This window comes from Strigops habroptila, chromosome 8 (assembly GCF_004027225.2).
Source record: "Strigops habroptila isolate Jane chromosome 8, bStrHab1.2.pri, whole genome shotgun sequence".
Classification (NCBI taxonomy): domain Eukaryota; kingdom Metazoa; phylum Chordata; class Aves; order Psittaciformes; family Psittacidae; genus Strigops; species Strigops habroptila.
Window position 1 is genome coordinate 35,321,019 of NC_044284.2, and position 13,229 is coordinate 35,334,247.

General features: G+C 40.8%; 1 protein-coding gene across 1 annotated transcript; it reads left to right on the forward strand.

Moving 5' to 3' along the window:
* Positions 1 to 1,686: 1,686 nt before the first annotated feature.
* On the forward strand, positions 1,687 to 12,812 carry LOC115611555 (cytochrome P450 2J6-like). The gene is made up of 9 exons (XM_030494666.1): positions 1,687 to 1,998; positions 3,327 to 3,489; positions 4,625 to 4,774; positions 5,870 to 6,030; positions 7,049 to 7,225; positions 9,105 to 9,246; positions 9,877 to 10,064; positions 11,237 to 11,378; positions 12,481 to 12,812. The coding sequence occupies exons 1-9, from the start codon at positions 1,828 to 1,830 to the stop codon at positions 12,657 to 12,659; spliced, it is 1,473 nt and encodes a 490-aa protein (XP_030350526.1). The 5' UTR covers positions 1,687 to 1,827; the 3' UTR covers positions 12,660 to 12,812.
* The last annotated feature ends 417 nt before the right edge of the window (positions 12,813 to 13,229 follow it).

A 13,229-nucleotide genomic window follows, 5' to 3' on the forward strand; every position in this document is an offset into this window, starting at 1 on the left:
ATGTATCTGGGTTTCAGACAGTTGGAAAATTCTGAAAACACTGGTAAAGGAAAGGTGATGGTAACATCTGGTAGGACAAACTGCTGGCTGGCTCATTTAGCTTCATCCTGCTTCTGATAATGGTGACTTAATTCCAGCTAAGTCTGACCCATGTTCTGAAAGAGGTGAATTCATTTACTGATACCAAAATACTACATCACGTATGAAATGTCTAAAACTAAGCAATAGAATATCAACCCAACAGAGAAGAATATCACTGTATTTAGTCTATTCATGAAATTTGGGTAATTTAGCATTTCTTCGGACTTCAGCTCTCTGCACAAAACTAATTTTCTTTCATTTTTTTTTCCCAACTTTTAAACTTGGTATTTTGTGTTGAAGAAACAATTTTTTCTGATTTTATATTTTGCCAATTTCAGTCTCACAATGGGCAGTTGTACCTGACTTGCGCTGGTTTTAGCAAAGCCATGGAGCCCACCTCAGCCCACTTCCCACACATGCTGCCCATAATGTTCTGTTAGTTTTGCACAGGTAAGGCCATAACCCCCTACTTTTTCATGCTGCCTTCTCTGTCTGACACAGGCACATAGGTACCTAGAATAGCTGCAAACTTTGGCCAAATGAAGGGGATGGATTGATATCACTGAGTCACATCACTTTCCTAATGTTGCCAGGTTTGCAAAATACCACATTTATGTATGCGTTGGAGGGCAGGGCAATCTCTTGTTCAGGCTTGTCCTTCGTTTTTAGTGAAGACACTTTCTCTTTGCAATGTGAGATAGGATGCCCTGCTGCTTGACATGCCATGCTTTCCTCAGCTCTCTTTCAAACTAGGTGTGAATCCACCCATTATCAGAGGACAGATATTCCATGTGTCCTGTAAACTTACAGAGAACTTGTAATGATAACCAGGGTTCTAAAATTGATAAAAAGTGTAGAAAATAAACCAAGGCGCATGAAGCCTTTAATTAGGTTACATACTAAAATAAAATAACTACAATTGGAATTTTGCATTTAATTGATTTTTAAATATAACAAATTTTAATATTATGAATTTTTTACTATTCGATTGTAATGTGAATTTTTAAGCATGTCACTAATCCTTACTTGATGAAACTATTATTTTTTCCATCTACCAGGGAAAAAAGTTTGAACACTTAAGGTCAATTTTTCAGAAATTACATGTAACAATTTTGTCTTCTAATTGCACACTTAGTCTGCACCTACTGTTTCGTTTTGCCTGCATGAACTGTAAGGACTCGCAGCCAAAACTGAATTTACAACTACATTTAAAGATAAGTTAAATAATGTTTGTGACTAAAGCACCTGGCAAATCTATTGTAACTGACAAGTAACACTCATAATCCGAATTAAGTGATTCTGAGATGAACAACTATGGATGTTTTTAAAGTTCCCCAGGGAGATGAATCTGAGTTTCATTCATCTAATTTTCGGTGGTCGCCAGCTCTTACCTTGTGTCATCCCAATTCAGATCTCCCAATATACACCAGCAGTTCCCTGACATAAGCTTCAGGACAAATACCTCGAGCACAAACAGTTGCAAGTTTTCACACTGTGGCTTGCTGTAACCAGCTAGGTGTGCTTTTGGTCAGGGATTAGTGTGACATATCTCAGTATGGGAAATATATGGGGTGCAGGAAAAAGGCAGGCAGTGATGAAGAAGAGGAGGGACAGAGGGAGGGAAAGGAACTGCGACTTCACAGAACTCAGTCTGCAGAGACAACTGGTGGAACAAGAAGGAAAATCACCTTTTCAAGCTTCAATACCTTCTTTTTGATAAAGACAAGCTGATAAATCAGCTTGGAAATGCTGACAATAAGTCAAGCTTTTGTGGTCCTGATAATTTTTTTGTTAATTGTTGAGTTTTTCAAACTGCGAAAGGCATGCAAGCAATTCCCTCCTGGACCAGCTCCTCTCCCATTGCTGGGAAATTTGGTGCACCTGAACTTCCAGTTTCATCGGGATCTTCTGATGGAGGTACTTCTTTTAAGATGCTCTTAATTGGTTAATTTTAGTTAGAGCTTAAGCAAAACTGATATGTTAATAGCAAAGTGAAATTTTTAAGTCTTAGAAAGTTACAGATGAGGTATGGACATATAAAGATCAACTTGATTTTTACATTCAGGTCATCTTTTTATGTGGAATATGTCATCTTTACAAGAAACTTAATGTTCTTCAGAATCAAATAAACTTTGGGGACGGGTTTTTGACATTAATAACAAGTCAGAGAATACCAATTATTGAAAAGATGCTTCTCCACTGCTGCTAAGTCCATACATGTTACTTTTAAAAATTCTGATGCATTGTCTAATTTAATGACAAATTGGGTAACATGGTGCCCGTGCTTGTAACATGGAAAGGGCACACATTCCCTGTCTTCCACCTCCTTTAAAACTATGTTTTTGCCACTTGGTTTTAGAGGCTGTTGCTCCTCCCCAGGCCATATCAGTCCCTCTCTGTACTCTGGCAGTAATTCTTGTAATGGTTTGCAGATGACCTCTAATTCAAATCTATGCTTGAGACAGTGTGCACTGATCACTGATCACTGGGTGCAGTGCAGACTCAGGCAGTGATGCTGTAAGAGGGAGAGGAAAGGCAGTACCTAAAGAATTACAAGGAGAAACAAGTGTCTATTGTGATCAATTGGATGTAATTCTGGTGGAACCTTAGACACTGTCTACCACCTCTTTTGTACCATCATGTGTGTGTTGAAGCAGAGTGCCATTGTTGGGCAAAGCTTTTTCCACAAATGACTGAATTTCCTCTGTCATACACTTGTCCCTACTTGGACATCTCTCTGTCTTCAGTGGTCACTGCTTTCCTGTGAGGAAAGCATGGTTGGACAGAGCCTCGGGCGACAAGGTCTAGGGTGAGGCGTCCCTGCCCATGGCAGGGGGGTTGGAACTAGATGATCTTAAGGTCCTTTCCAGCCCAAACCGTTCTGTGATTCTATGATTCTGTGACTCACCTGCAGCCCACTGGCACTTAATAGCTGTTGACTAGTTTCTGGCTGTGCCTCCTCTCCTGGAGCACACAGGTGGAGCAGATTTAATCACTTGGTTTCCTTTGCAAAGGGAGGGCTAGCTGGAGGCATAGAGTCCTAGAGATGCACAGAGTATGGCTGTTCTACTAATGAGGTACAAATATTGGAATTAGATGCAACATATGATGCAACATAAAAGATGACGTTTTCTTTATTTTGCTGCAGTGTTGCTGCAGCCTGTGCTTTGAAAAGAAATTAATTCCACCGCCCCCATAAACTGTTTCATCTATTCTTTTCTGACACCACCTTTTTCCACTTACAGCTGGCAAAAACTCATGGCAACATATATACTCTGTGGTTTGGGTGGACCCCAGTGATCATACTGAATGGGTATCAAGCAGTGAAGGATGGCATGACTACACACCCTGAGGATGTTTCTGGGCGGATGGTGTCACCTTTCTTCAGAGCAATGGCCAAAGGAAAAGGTGAGATTTTCCTGCCATAAGTAGTGCACAGGAATGATGACTTGGCAAAGTACTCTGCCTTGTTAGGTCTTCTACCCTCCTGTTCCAAATGCTTTTCCATCAGACACTGCCCAAGTCCTCCATTAGCTCTTGAGAATAACCTACTATTTGCCATGACACCTTTTGTACCAAGCTTTCCTAAGCTTGGGAAACACTCCAGATCAGGTTGTTTCTAGGTGACCTTTTGCTGTGTTCAAGATGGATGTGATCCCAGCTCAGAACTCTGCAATCTTGCGCTTCTCACAGAACAATCCAATTTGTGGCATATGATTTTGCTGAACCTTCCATGAATGCAAAGCTTGTTTATATATTTGCTAACTTGTATACATTAGGGTTGCCAAACACATTCCATCATGAGCAAGAGACTTATAACACCATCCTTCAGAAGTCTTTCTGTGTTTGCAGCCACTCTTAAGCTTTTGTGAGATGCTCCAGCACCCGAAAACCCACTTGTCCTCGGTGTATTTCAGCAGTTTGCAGTCTTTCCTTTTTCCTCCCCTGCTTCTGCTATACCAAAGCAAACATAGATTGTTTAAAGCTAAATCACAGCAGCAGTTCAGGGCTCTTCAGGTAACTGTTAGTGCAATTTAACAGTCAGTAGAATGGTTTCCCTTCCAGAGGAGATAACAGGAACCAAATGTCACTCATCCTTTGCCTTCAACATCTCAACCTACAAGTATCACATTAATTGATCTACATCTCCATAAACATACCCTGGCCCTGCACACCACTCTGTACAAATTCATCCAGTTATTCCTGTCTTGAGCATGACTGAGGATAGCTAAAGCAGATCTAAAAAGACATCTTAAGGTTGTTTTGAGTTTGTTTGTTTGTTTTGTTGTTGTTTTGGTTTCTTTTTAAGACATCAAGAAATGGAGCAATCAGCCAATCCTTAAATTGACCTTTTCAAAGCTTAACTACAGTTAATATTATAGTTTGGGTATGTTTGGCTATGATTTCTGGTTGCTGATAATTTAATCTAAAGATGCTTGTATCACAGTGTATTCCCTAATTTACTCCATATATTTTATAATATACTTGTAAATGAATTGTTCATGTCTATGGCAAATACTAATATGCCAGGGAATACCCTCAGGTATTATACTGGCAAGTGGTCGCTCCTGGAAGCAGCAGAGACGCTTTGGTATAATGACTCTACGCAATCTGGGAATGGGGAAAAAAGGCCTGGAGTATCGAGTGCAAGAGGAGGCCTCTCACCTGGTGGAGTTTTTTGTGAACCTAAAAGGTAGCTATCTGCTCAGATATGGATCCAGGACTAAAAAGTGTCTGATTTCTTCAGTATGCAAACTTACCTATACCTTTCTAGGGTTGAGGTAGGTCTAGAGTGGGGCATACAAAGCCCAAAGAGCTGACAGAGCATAGTGTCACAAGAGTGATTTTTTTTTTTTTTTTTTTTTTTTCTCCTTAAAAAGCTGTTCATAAACCCACTGAAGTTGGGAACTTCCAAAATTCCACCTCAATGGGCTTATCATTTTGTCTATGATATGATTGTACAATGGTATGATGTCACTGAATGGCACAGTCAAGCCATTCTCAGACTGCCTACAATAGGTAACTAAAGAGTATTACAGAGCTTAGTCATTCCTCTGAAGTTCAGTAACATTAAGTGCTATGAGGTAAACTGGATATTTTAGTGTCTGTCTGGCTAAGTGGCTATCAGCAAGAGAATCAAAGAAAGTAGGAGGTGGAAGAGAGCATCAGTGGATTATCAGGTTCATCCTAGAGTCCAAGCTAAGATAATTTCTATCCAAATAATTTTTTTTATGGATGTCTGTCTCATAACTTTAAAAAAAATCAGCAGAGACATGATGGTCTGCCATCCACAGCTGAGACTGCAGTATTTATTATGTATACTTTGCAGTTCCCACCCATCTATTCTGCTTCTTAAACCTTCCCAAGTTCTTTCAGTCTTTCCTCCTAAGTATTTTTTTGTGTTTTTGAACATGTCTGTCACTGCCTTCTCTTAGTTCATCTCCAGTGACGTCTTCCTTCCCACGTTCTGACTTGTCTTCTTCCACACAACTGAGGACAGCACATTTGATATGATATCCTCTAGCAGCTCTTATCTGTACAATGTTATTTCACAGGAAGGGTTATGATATTGTTTTAGAGCCATAAGGATGCACTTTAATCATGTCCTTTGCTCTAAGACTATGTTTTATTTTCATGAATATATATTAGTGCCACATCTCTATCCCCATTCATGCCCCAGCTGGGTAAAGAGAACATTTTCTGTAATCTATAATAACATCTTGTCCTATCTGTATGAGGAACACCTGAAGAAAACATTGAGAGTGAATACCCATTTCTGTGTTTGCAGGAAGACCTGTGGATCCTTCTTTCCCTCTTTTCCATTCTATTTCAAATGTAATTTGTGCGCTGGTGTTTGGATATCACTTCTCTGATGAGGACAAAACCTTCCATGAACTGATCAGGGTCACGGAGAATTTATTCAGATTTGCAGGCAGCTTTGTGCATCAGGTGAGTAAATAGTGTGCCTTTTTTTTTTTTTTTTTTTTTGCCCTGAAATAGGTAGAAAATTAAAGTGTGGATACAAAAATGGGACTTCCTTAAATACAGAGCAACTGGCAAATGCAAAGTGGGAGCTAAGAGATGTCCTTGGGGCACTTATTACTGCCTCCTTGGTTTTGAGCCCCTTTTTAAGAATTCTCTTGTTTCTTTGCAAGTTTAAAGGGACGTGTCCCTGACTCCTGGCTTTTAAGTCTTTCTTTCAGCATTTCTGAGACTGTTAACAGAAACCTATAAATTTCATTTGAGACTGGAGTTTGTAATAAATTTGATCTCTGCAATGTTGCTCCTCCCACCTCTACTTACTTCTCTTGTTAGGTCTAAAAAAACAAAGAGAGGAGATAAAAATGCCATTTGCTTGGCAGGGTGGAATGGCAGATGCTGCAAAGAGAGAACTATCCAAGCTATAGGACAATTTTTTGAGCTGACAAATATGTGTATAAATATACATAGAAGATAGATAAAATATTTCTAACTACCAGAACAATTATTGGTCCTATAGTAGTCATGAGGACTCTGACAGAGAAAATTGAATTAGCTTGTAGAGTGATACCCAGTCTACACTTTCCTTCTGTGAGCTCCACAAGTTCCACTGGTCACTTGGGGCTGTGGACTTGTTAATAATCGTAATAGGCACATGCTATCCAGAAAGGATGTCCTTACATTTTGAGCCTGTGGGAGCTAGGGTCTCCAGCTGTGCAGGAGTAAAGTCTTCTACTGATCTGCATTAGCCAAGTAAAGTTACTGGCATGAGCAGAGTGTGTTCAGTACTGCCTTGGCCCCCAGAAGCATGTCAAAATTACTAGTAAAGTTTTCTCACATGATGGCAAAAATCTATTCAAAGCAATGTTGATTTGTTTACTCCACTATCAATGTTTCCAGAAAGGACAATTCAGCCTTTTGGTGTTTCTAAAAGCAGCTTTGTTAGTGACAGATAATTTACACTCTCTCTTGTCTGTCACTCCTGCAGCTGTATGAAATTGTCCCCTGGCTGATGTGCCACCTCCCTGGTCCTCATAAGAAGGCGTTGTCTTGCTATGATGTCCTGAGCTCTTTTGCAAAGAAGGAGATCAGAAGACACGTGGAGAGAGGGATTCCAAATAAACCACAGGATTTCATTGACTTTTACCTGGCTGAGATGGAGAAAGTAAGTGTTCATTCTTCCTGATCACACGTTTATGAAGTATGAGGACAAATAGACCATTAAATTCAGTCTGACCCCTTCTAGCATAGTTTCTTACATTTCATAGGCTCTTTAATATGAATACAGTAGCTTGGGACTTACTAACTCCTGTTTCCCAGAAAGGCATCTAGTTTTATGTTTTGGTTATATGAACAAATTACAATAAAGTATGTTAGGGTGTGAACTCATGAGCTATCATCTGCTTTCCACAAATATCCATGTGATTACTTCAATCCTGTAATACGATTGAGATTTAATACAATCAATATGAGACAGTTTATACCTGTTGGTTACAGAACTTTGGTAGACCACCTCATCTTCTACAATAGGGTACCTCATGTTTACAATGGGATTAAATGTGCATGCATAGATAATTACCCTGATATAGCTGCCTTGCTGCTTTGGGTTTCAATGAGCATCCTCACTGAAAGGAGTTGGTTGTCCAACCAACAACACTGGTTGTCCTTGTGCCACACAACTGTATGGTTCCTCCTCTGAGCAGGAACCATTTGTGAAGGATCTTCCCTTTACTGGAAACTCTCTTTAGGTCGTGGTCTGAGGAGATTGTCATTCCTTAAAGGATTTCCAGGCCATCCTAAAATCCCTTGGTGTCATTTGGCATGGCAGCACCAAAGAGAGAGAAGTCCTTCCACCTTCAGCCCTGTCCCTTTCAGCAGTTGCACCTCAGCAATGCCAGCCTACTTGATCATTTGACCAACCTTGGAATAGGTATTTTATGCATCACACCTGTCAGCTTTCTTCACAGATGGATGCTGTCATCAGCAGGTCCTAAATGGGATGCATTTGGGGGTCCCAAGCCTGATCTCCCTGTGTTACCTCTAATTTCACCACAGTTTGGGGCATGGTTGGCTTGGCATCTATATTCAAATTGGAGGGCCTAGGGAACAATTTCACATGCAATGCCATAATAAGCTGTTAATATTCTTCCCTGACCAGGCTATTATTTTCCATAGCAGGAAGTGACTCATGAGCCAGAGAGGCTCTGCTAAGAGCACCAGAGTTTCTGCTTCAAACTTAGACATTTTGGGATACATTTGGGAGCTAAACAAAGCATATCTTTCCTAGGGTAGATGAAGTTTATGTAGCTTCTATGTCTGGCTTTCATCTAGTCAGGCTGCTGTGATCTCAGTGTTAGCTCATGGGCTCTGCAAGGAGCTGATACACCCTCTTGTACATTATATCTGAGTGACTATGACAAAATTTACTAAAATAAGCGTTTTAGAGGTAAAGATGCAGTTTACTCTGGTGTCAGGGATGTAAGTTATAGCAATATGTTTATTTTAAAATGTTTTTGCCTAATGTATTTTCTCTAATTGTTTTATATTTTACTCCCTTAGTATAAGACGAAAATTCTTGGGTACCTCTCTCATACCAGTTCACATCTGTCCTGGACCAAGAGAAGAAATTATTCTCAAAATGTTCTGTTGAGATCCTTTTATTCAGATAGGTTTTCCTTTGGTATTTGCTAGCATCATTTGACTGTTCTGGAGAGACCAAGGCCTGAGTGACACATTGTGGAGCACTTGTTTAGAAGTATACTCTAGGCTAACTGCAAAACTTGTAGTGTGCTTTGAAGTTTTTGTTATTAAGTCAAGAGGCATAAAATTGCCTGGTTTTCAGTGAAAGAATATTTCATGTCATGGAAATGAGCAATGCAGGCTTACTGTGTCCATTTGGGAAACTATTAATCTCTTAGTACTCATCAAAACCTGTAATTTTGAATATTCTTTGTGCACATGGAAATAAAGACTCCCCACACAGGAGGCATGCAGGATGACCTCATTTTTATGCTTTAACTTCAACTTTTTATCATCACCTACAGTCTAAAGATGGGGTCAAGCCCAAGTATGATGAAGACAATTTGGTATATGTTATAAATGATCTTTTCCTTGGTGGATCAGAGACCGCAAGCACAACACTGTACTGGGGGCTGCTCTATATGGTAGTGAATCCAGACATCCAAGGTGAGAAGGATTCTTGCTGTGAAATGCTGTGGGTACTACAAATATTAGTGATGGCTGAATATAATGAGTTGCAGGCACAAAAGCCACTAGTTGAGCCTGGCTCTCGCTCTCTCCAAACACAAAGAATGCCAGCAGAGGGAAAAATCAGAGGCCATCCTATGTCCTGACCAAACCAGGTGGCTGAAGGCACTTGCAGTGAGACAAAAGTTGGCCATACTTGGACCAACTCTGCTCAACTCACCCCTTGCACTGGGAATTAATATCCGAGGCATTTATGTCAATTTTGCAAATAAGGTTTAGATTTTTGAGGTGAAGTAAACTAAACAATCCCTAAATACCTTCAAAACCTGGAGCTGATTGACCTGCCCTACACCCACCGAGCATTCTGTAAGAGAAGTGTCAGAGCTGGAATAAGTACAGTGTAGTCATTGCTTATGATTCTGGACCACACTGTTATCCCCTCCCTTCCCCCCCATCTTTATTTTCATATATTAAACTCAGGCATTAAATCACAGGTTATAGACTTTGTGTGCTATGTTGAAATAATACTTTTTAATGTTGCTCTGAGAAAAGACAGTTAAAATATTTTATGCATTTTTCCCATCTGAAATTGTGTGTATTTCTCAACAGAGAAAGTGCAGAAGGAGATAGATACTGTTTTGAGTCCTTCACAGTTAATTTGCTATGAGGATCGGAGAAAACTGCCCTATACAAATGCTGTGGTTCATGAGATCCAACGCTTCAGCAACATTGTTTTTGTTGGCATGCCCAGAGTGTGTGTAAGGGACACAATATTGCTAGGATTCCCTGTCAAAAAGGTACAGACACATTTCCAGCCTCTGTTCTTTCTTCAGCAGAGACATTTAGCTTTTGTTTCAGTTTCATAACCCATTTTCCATCTATAAACTATTCTTCATACAACCCAGAAATGTGGTGCCTGGGGAAGGGTTGCCATTTGTGGCTCCAGGAATGAAACAAGTCTCTCACTCAGTGTGTTGATGCTCAAGACAGCTCATAAGACCTCTGCCCCTGCCACAGAAGCCTTAAGTTCCTGCTGAGCTGATCAACAGCGCAACTGCAGAGACTAGCTCTGCTTGTGAGGGGAAACTCGTTTGCCAAAGCGCCAGTTAAGACATCCCTGCCCAGCCTGGCACTGTCAGCATTCCTGGGATGCAGGAAGACTTGTGAGAGGATGGCTCATAGCTCCACTGACTCCATGAGCTAAGGGACCTACCTGAATATCTAACAGCTGAGAGACTGTCAGCTACAGCTGATGGTGAGGAAGTTGCTCCCAAATACTGCCTAAGACAGGTGTTCAAAGCCAGTAAAGCATTTTTAGCATGATGTAGGCTATGCTGGGTGCCAGTTCTCACTGTAAAACACTAGCAAGAAACAGGAATTGGTTGGGTTTTTTGCAAGAGAGATGGGAGAGGCCAGCATCATTACTGGCATGTGGGACTGGCCCCACCTAACTCGTTTTGTGGTGAAGGTTTCACTCTTCTGTTTCTGACAGCCAGGTAGCTAAGGCACCCAAACTGGTCTGCTGGGAACAACCTGTAAAGAAAAGCCTGAAGTACTACTGCTAAAAGGGCTCAGAGGTTGTTGCTGATGAAGTTCTGCAGTTATTTCTGGATGCATTTCTCTCTCTCAAGCCTGAAAGGAGGTTTCCAATGCTGAGACCTGAATACCAACATAAGAGTCCTACTGGAAGTGTTATTGAGTAGTTGTAAAAGTGGTCACAACACAGTTGTGCCAACATCACTAATGCTGTTAACACCCACTGACACAGCTGCAGGGTTGACAAAAGATGATATCCAACTCAGAAAATGATTGTAAACTCTAATTCTCTAGGGAAACAAACAGTCTTCTAACCACATCATATCTGCTCATTACAAAGAAATGGTAACAAGCAGCAGTTTTATCTTCCAGGCAGAAACTGATGGATGAAAAGCTACTAGTTGGAACTAAATCAACAGTTTCTTCCTTGCAGGGCACCATCGTTATGCCAAATATAGCATCTGTTCTGTATGACCCTGAGCAATGGGATACACCTCGACAGTTCAACCCTGGCCACTTTCTGGATAAAGATGGAAACTTTATACCTCGAGAAGCCTTCTTACCATTTTCAGCAGGTAAATGCACTGGCAGTTTGAACTGACCCAACAGATTAGATGAAGAATACACAAGCGTGAGACTATGGTGTTTCTTCAGATAACATCTTCTCTCTCTGCTCTTTGCTGCTTTTAAAGAACAGTACTGGATTGTTGCTGCAGGGGGAGATGCTTCTGTGCTATCAGACCCCAAAATATTCTTAGGACTCTGTAGTGGCAATCCAGCTTAAACTCCTGGATCTCTTAGGCATATTGCATGCTGCAGTCATCCACAGGTTTTGATTGTAGTAGTCTTTATATGTACAATTTTTCCTGAAAAGCAATGTGTCCTGTGTGTCCTGGAGTTACTTGTAATTCTTTTTAAAGGAACAAGCTGAAAGAAAAGCAGAATGCATCCTGGTAAACAAAGGATTAAGTTTTTGCTTACAGAACTGAAATTCCAGTTGCAAAAGAAGGAAATAAGATAACAGTGCACATTTAGCATTCAAGTTCCTACTCTGTTGGGTTTGGTTTAGTTTCTCTGTTGATATAGCAGACTAGTCAGCTGTCCACTGAGGAATGATTTCTTAATGCAAATGGCTTTTTCTTTCCTTTAATTTGTCTGCTAATCCAGAAATATGAATGTATTATTTACCTGTTCTGCTCATGCCATTGGTTCCAATGAGGAATCCTTGGAAATTACATTGGTCTCTCATTTTCTGCCTGTAAAGTGGCCAAGCCTTTGTTCAGTAGCAAATGCAATTGCTAAGTAATTTTGATCCACTGACTTTAGCTCACCAAGAAAGCACACGCAAACAGCTAGCAGATTCTTTGTGTATGACCCTGAAGCCCAACAACTCATGTAAAAGGAAAAGAATTTTCTGCCAGGTCCCACAAGGTCAAGAAAGAAACGATGGTGGTACCTCAGGCGCTTTCTCCAAGATTTTCATCTGGCGTTTCCTAGCCTATGACATTGGATGAGATATCTCTGAGAAAGAATTCAAAGTTTTAATTTTGTGGCTTTCACAATCCTGGCCTTGAACAGAAGAAAACCCTCTGTTGATAACAAGAATGAACAAAGTTATTATGAAACTGAAAAATTCCTCAGTAATTCACTTTCCTCCCCGCCATCTTCCTTCTGCAGGGCACCGTGTGTGTTTGGGGGAGCATCTGGCAAGAACTGAGCTCTTTATTTTCTTTGCCAACCTGCTGCGGGCATTCACCTTCCAGCTGCCTGAGGGGGTGACGAAGATCAGCACAGAGCCCATTCTGGGGGGTACGCTGCAGCCTCACCCTTACAGGATTTGTGCCATTCCACGCTAGGCTGCTGCACATCACAGAGCAGCATGGGACATCCACCTTCATCTCAGCGCATTTCCTCTCAAATGTGTAAACCTCCTTCTGCTAGCCAGGATATTGGCATTAGTCTGTTCGAGGGCTATTCAGAAAGTGGATGCAAGCCACGATCCAGACTACCAGTACTTTTGGTCAAGTCCTTGTGAAAGTCTCAAGGATCTTAACCATTTGCTCCTCTTGGAGAGCACTTCAAGCAATATGCTGTGGTTCCTAGTTGATACCTGCATGCTGTGTCCTAACCATGCAGAATCATCATAATTCTTACTCCTGAGAAACCTCAGTAAAATTCAACTGAGGATCTCAACAAGAGCTGAGTAGGTGCCATTTCTGTAAGTGATTTGATGACCTCAAGTAATTTGACTCTGGAAAACACACTTTTAAAGCCCTATTTCGGTTTTAATGTCCTGAAATTTGCTACTTCAATTTCTTGACAGGTTGCAAAAATTAAAAACCAACCAACCAAACAGAAAACAACACCCAAACCCAGGAAACACATTAGAATGTGGGTGCATTAATGTCTGTATTTGGTGTTATGTA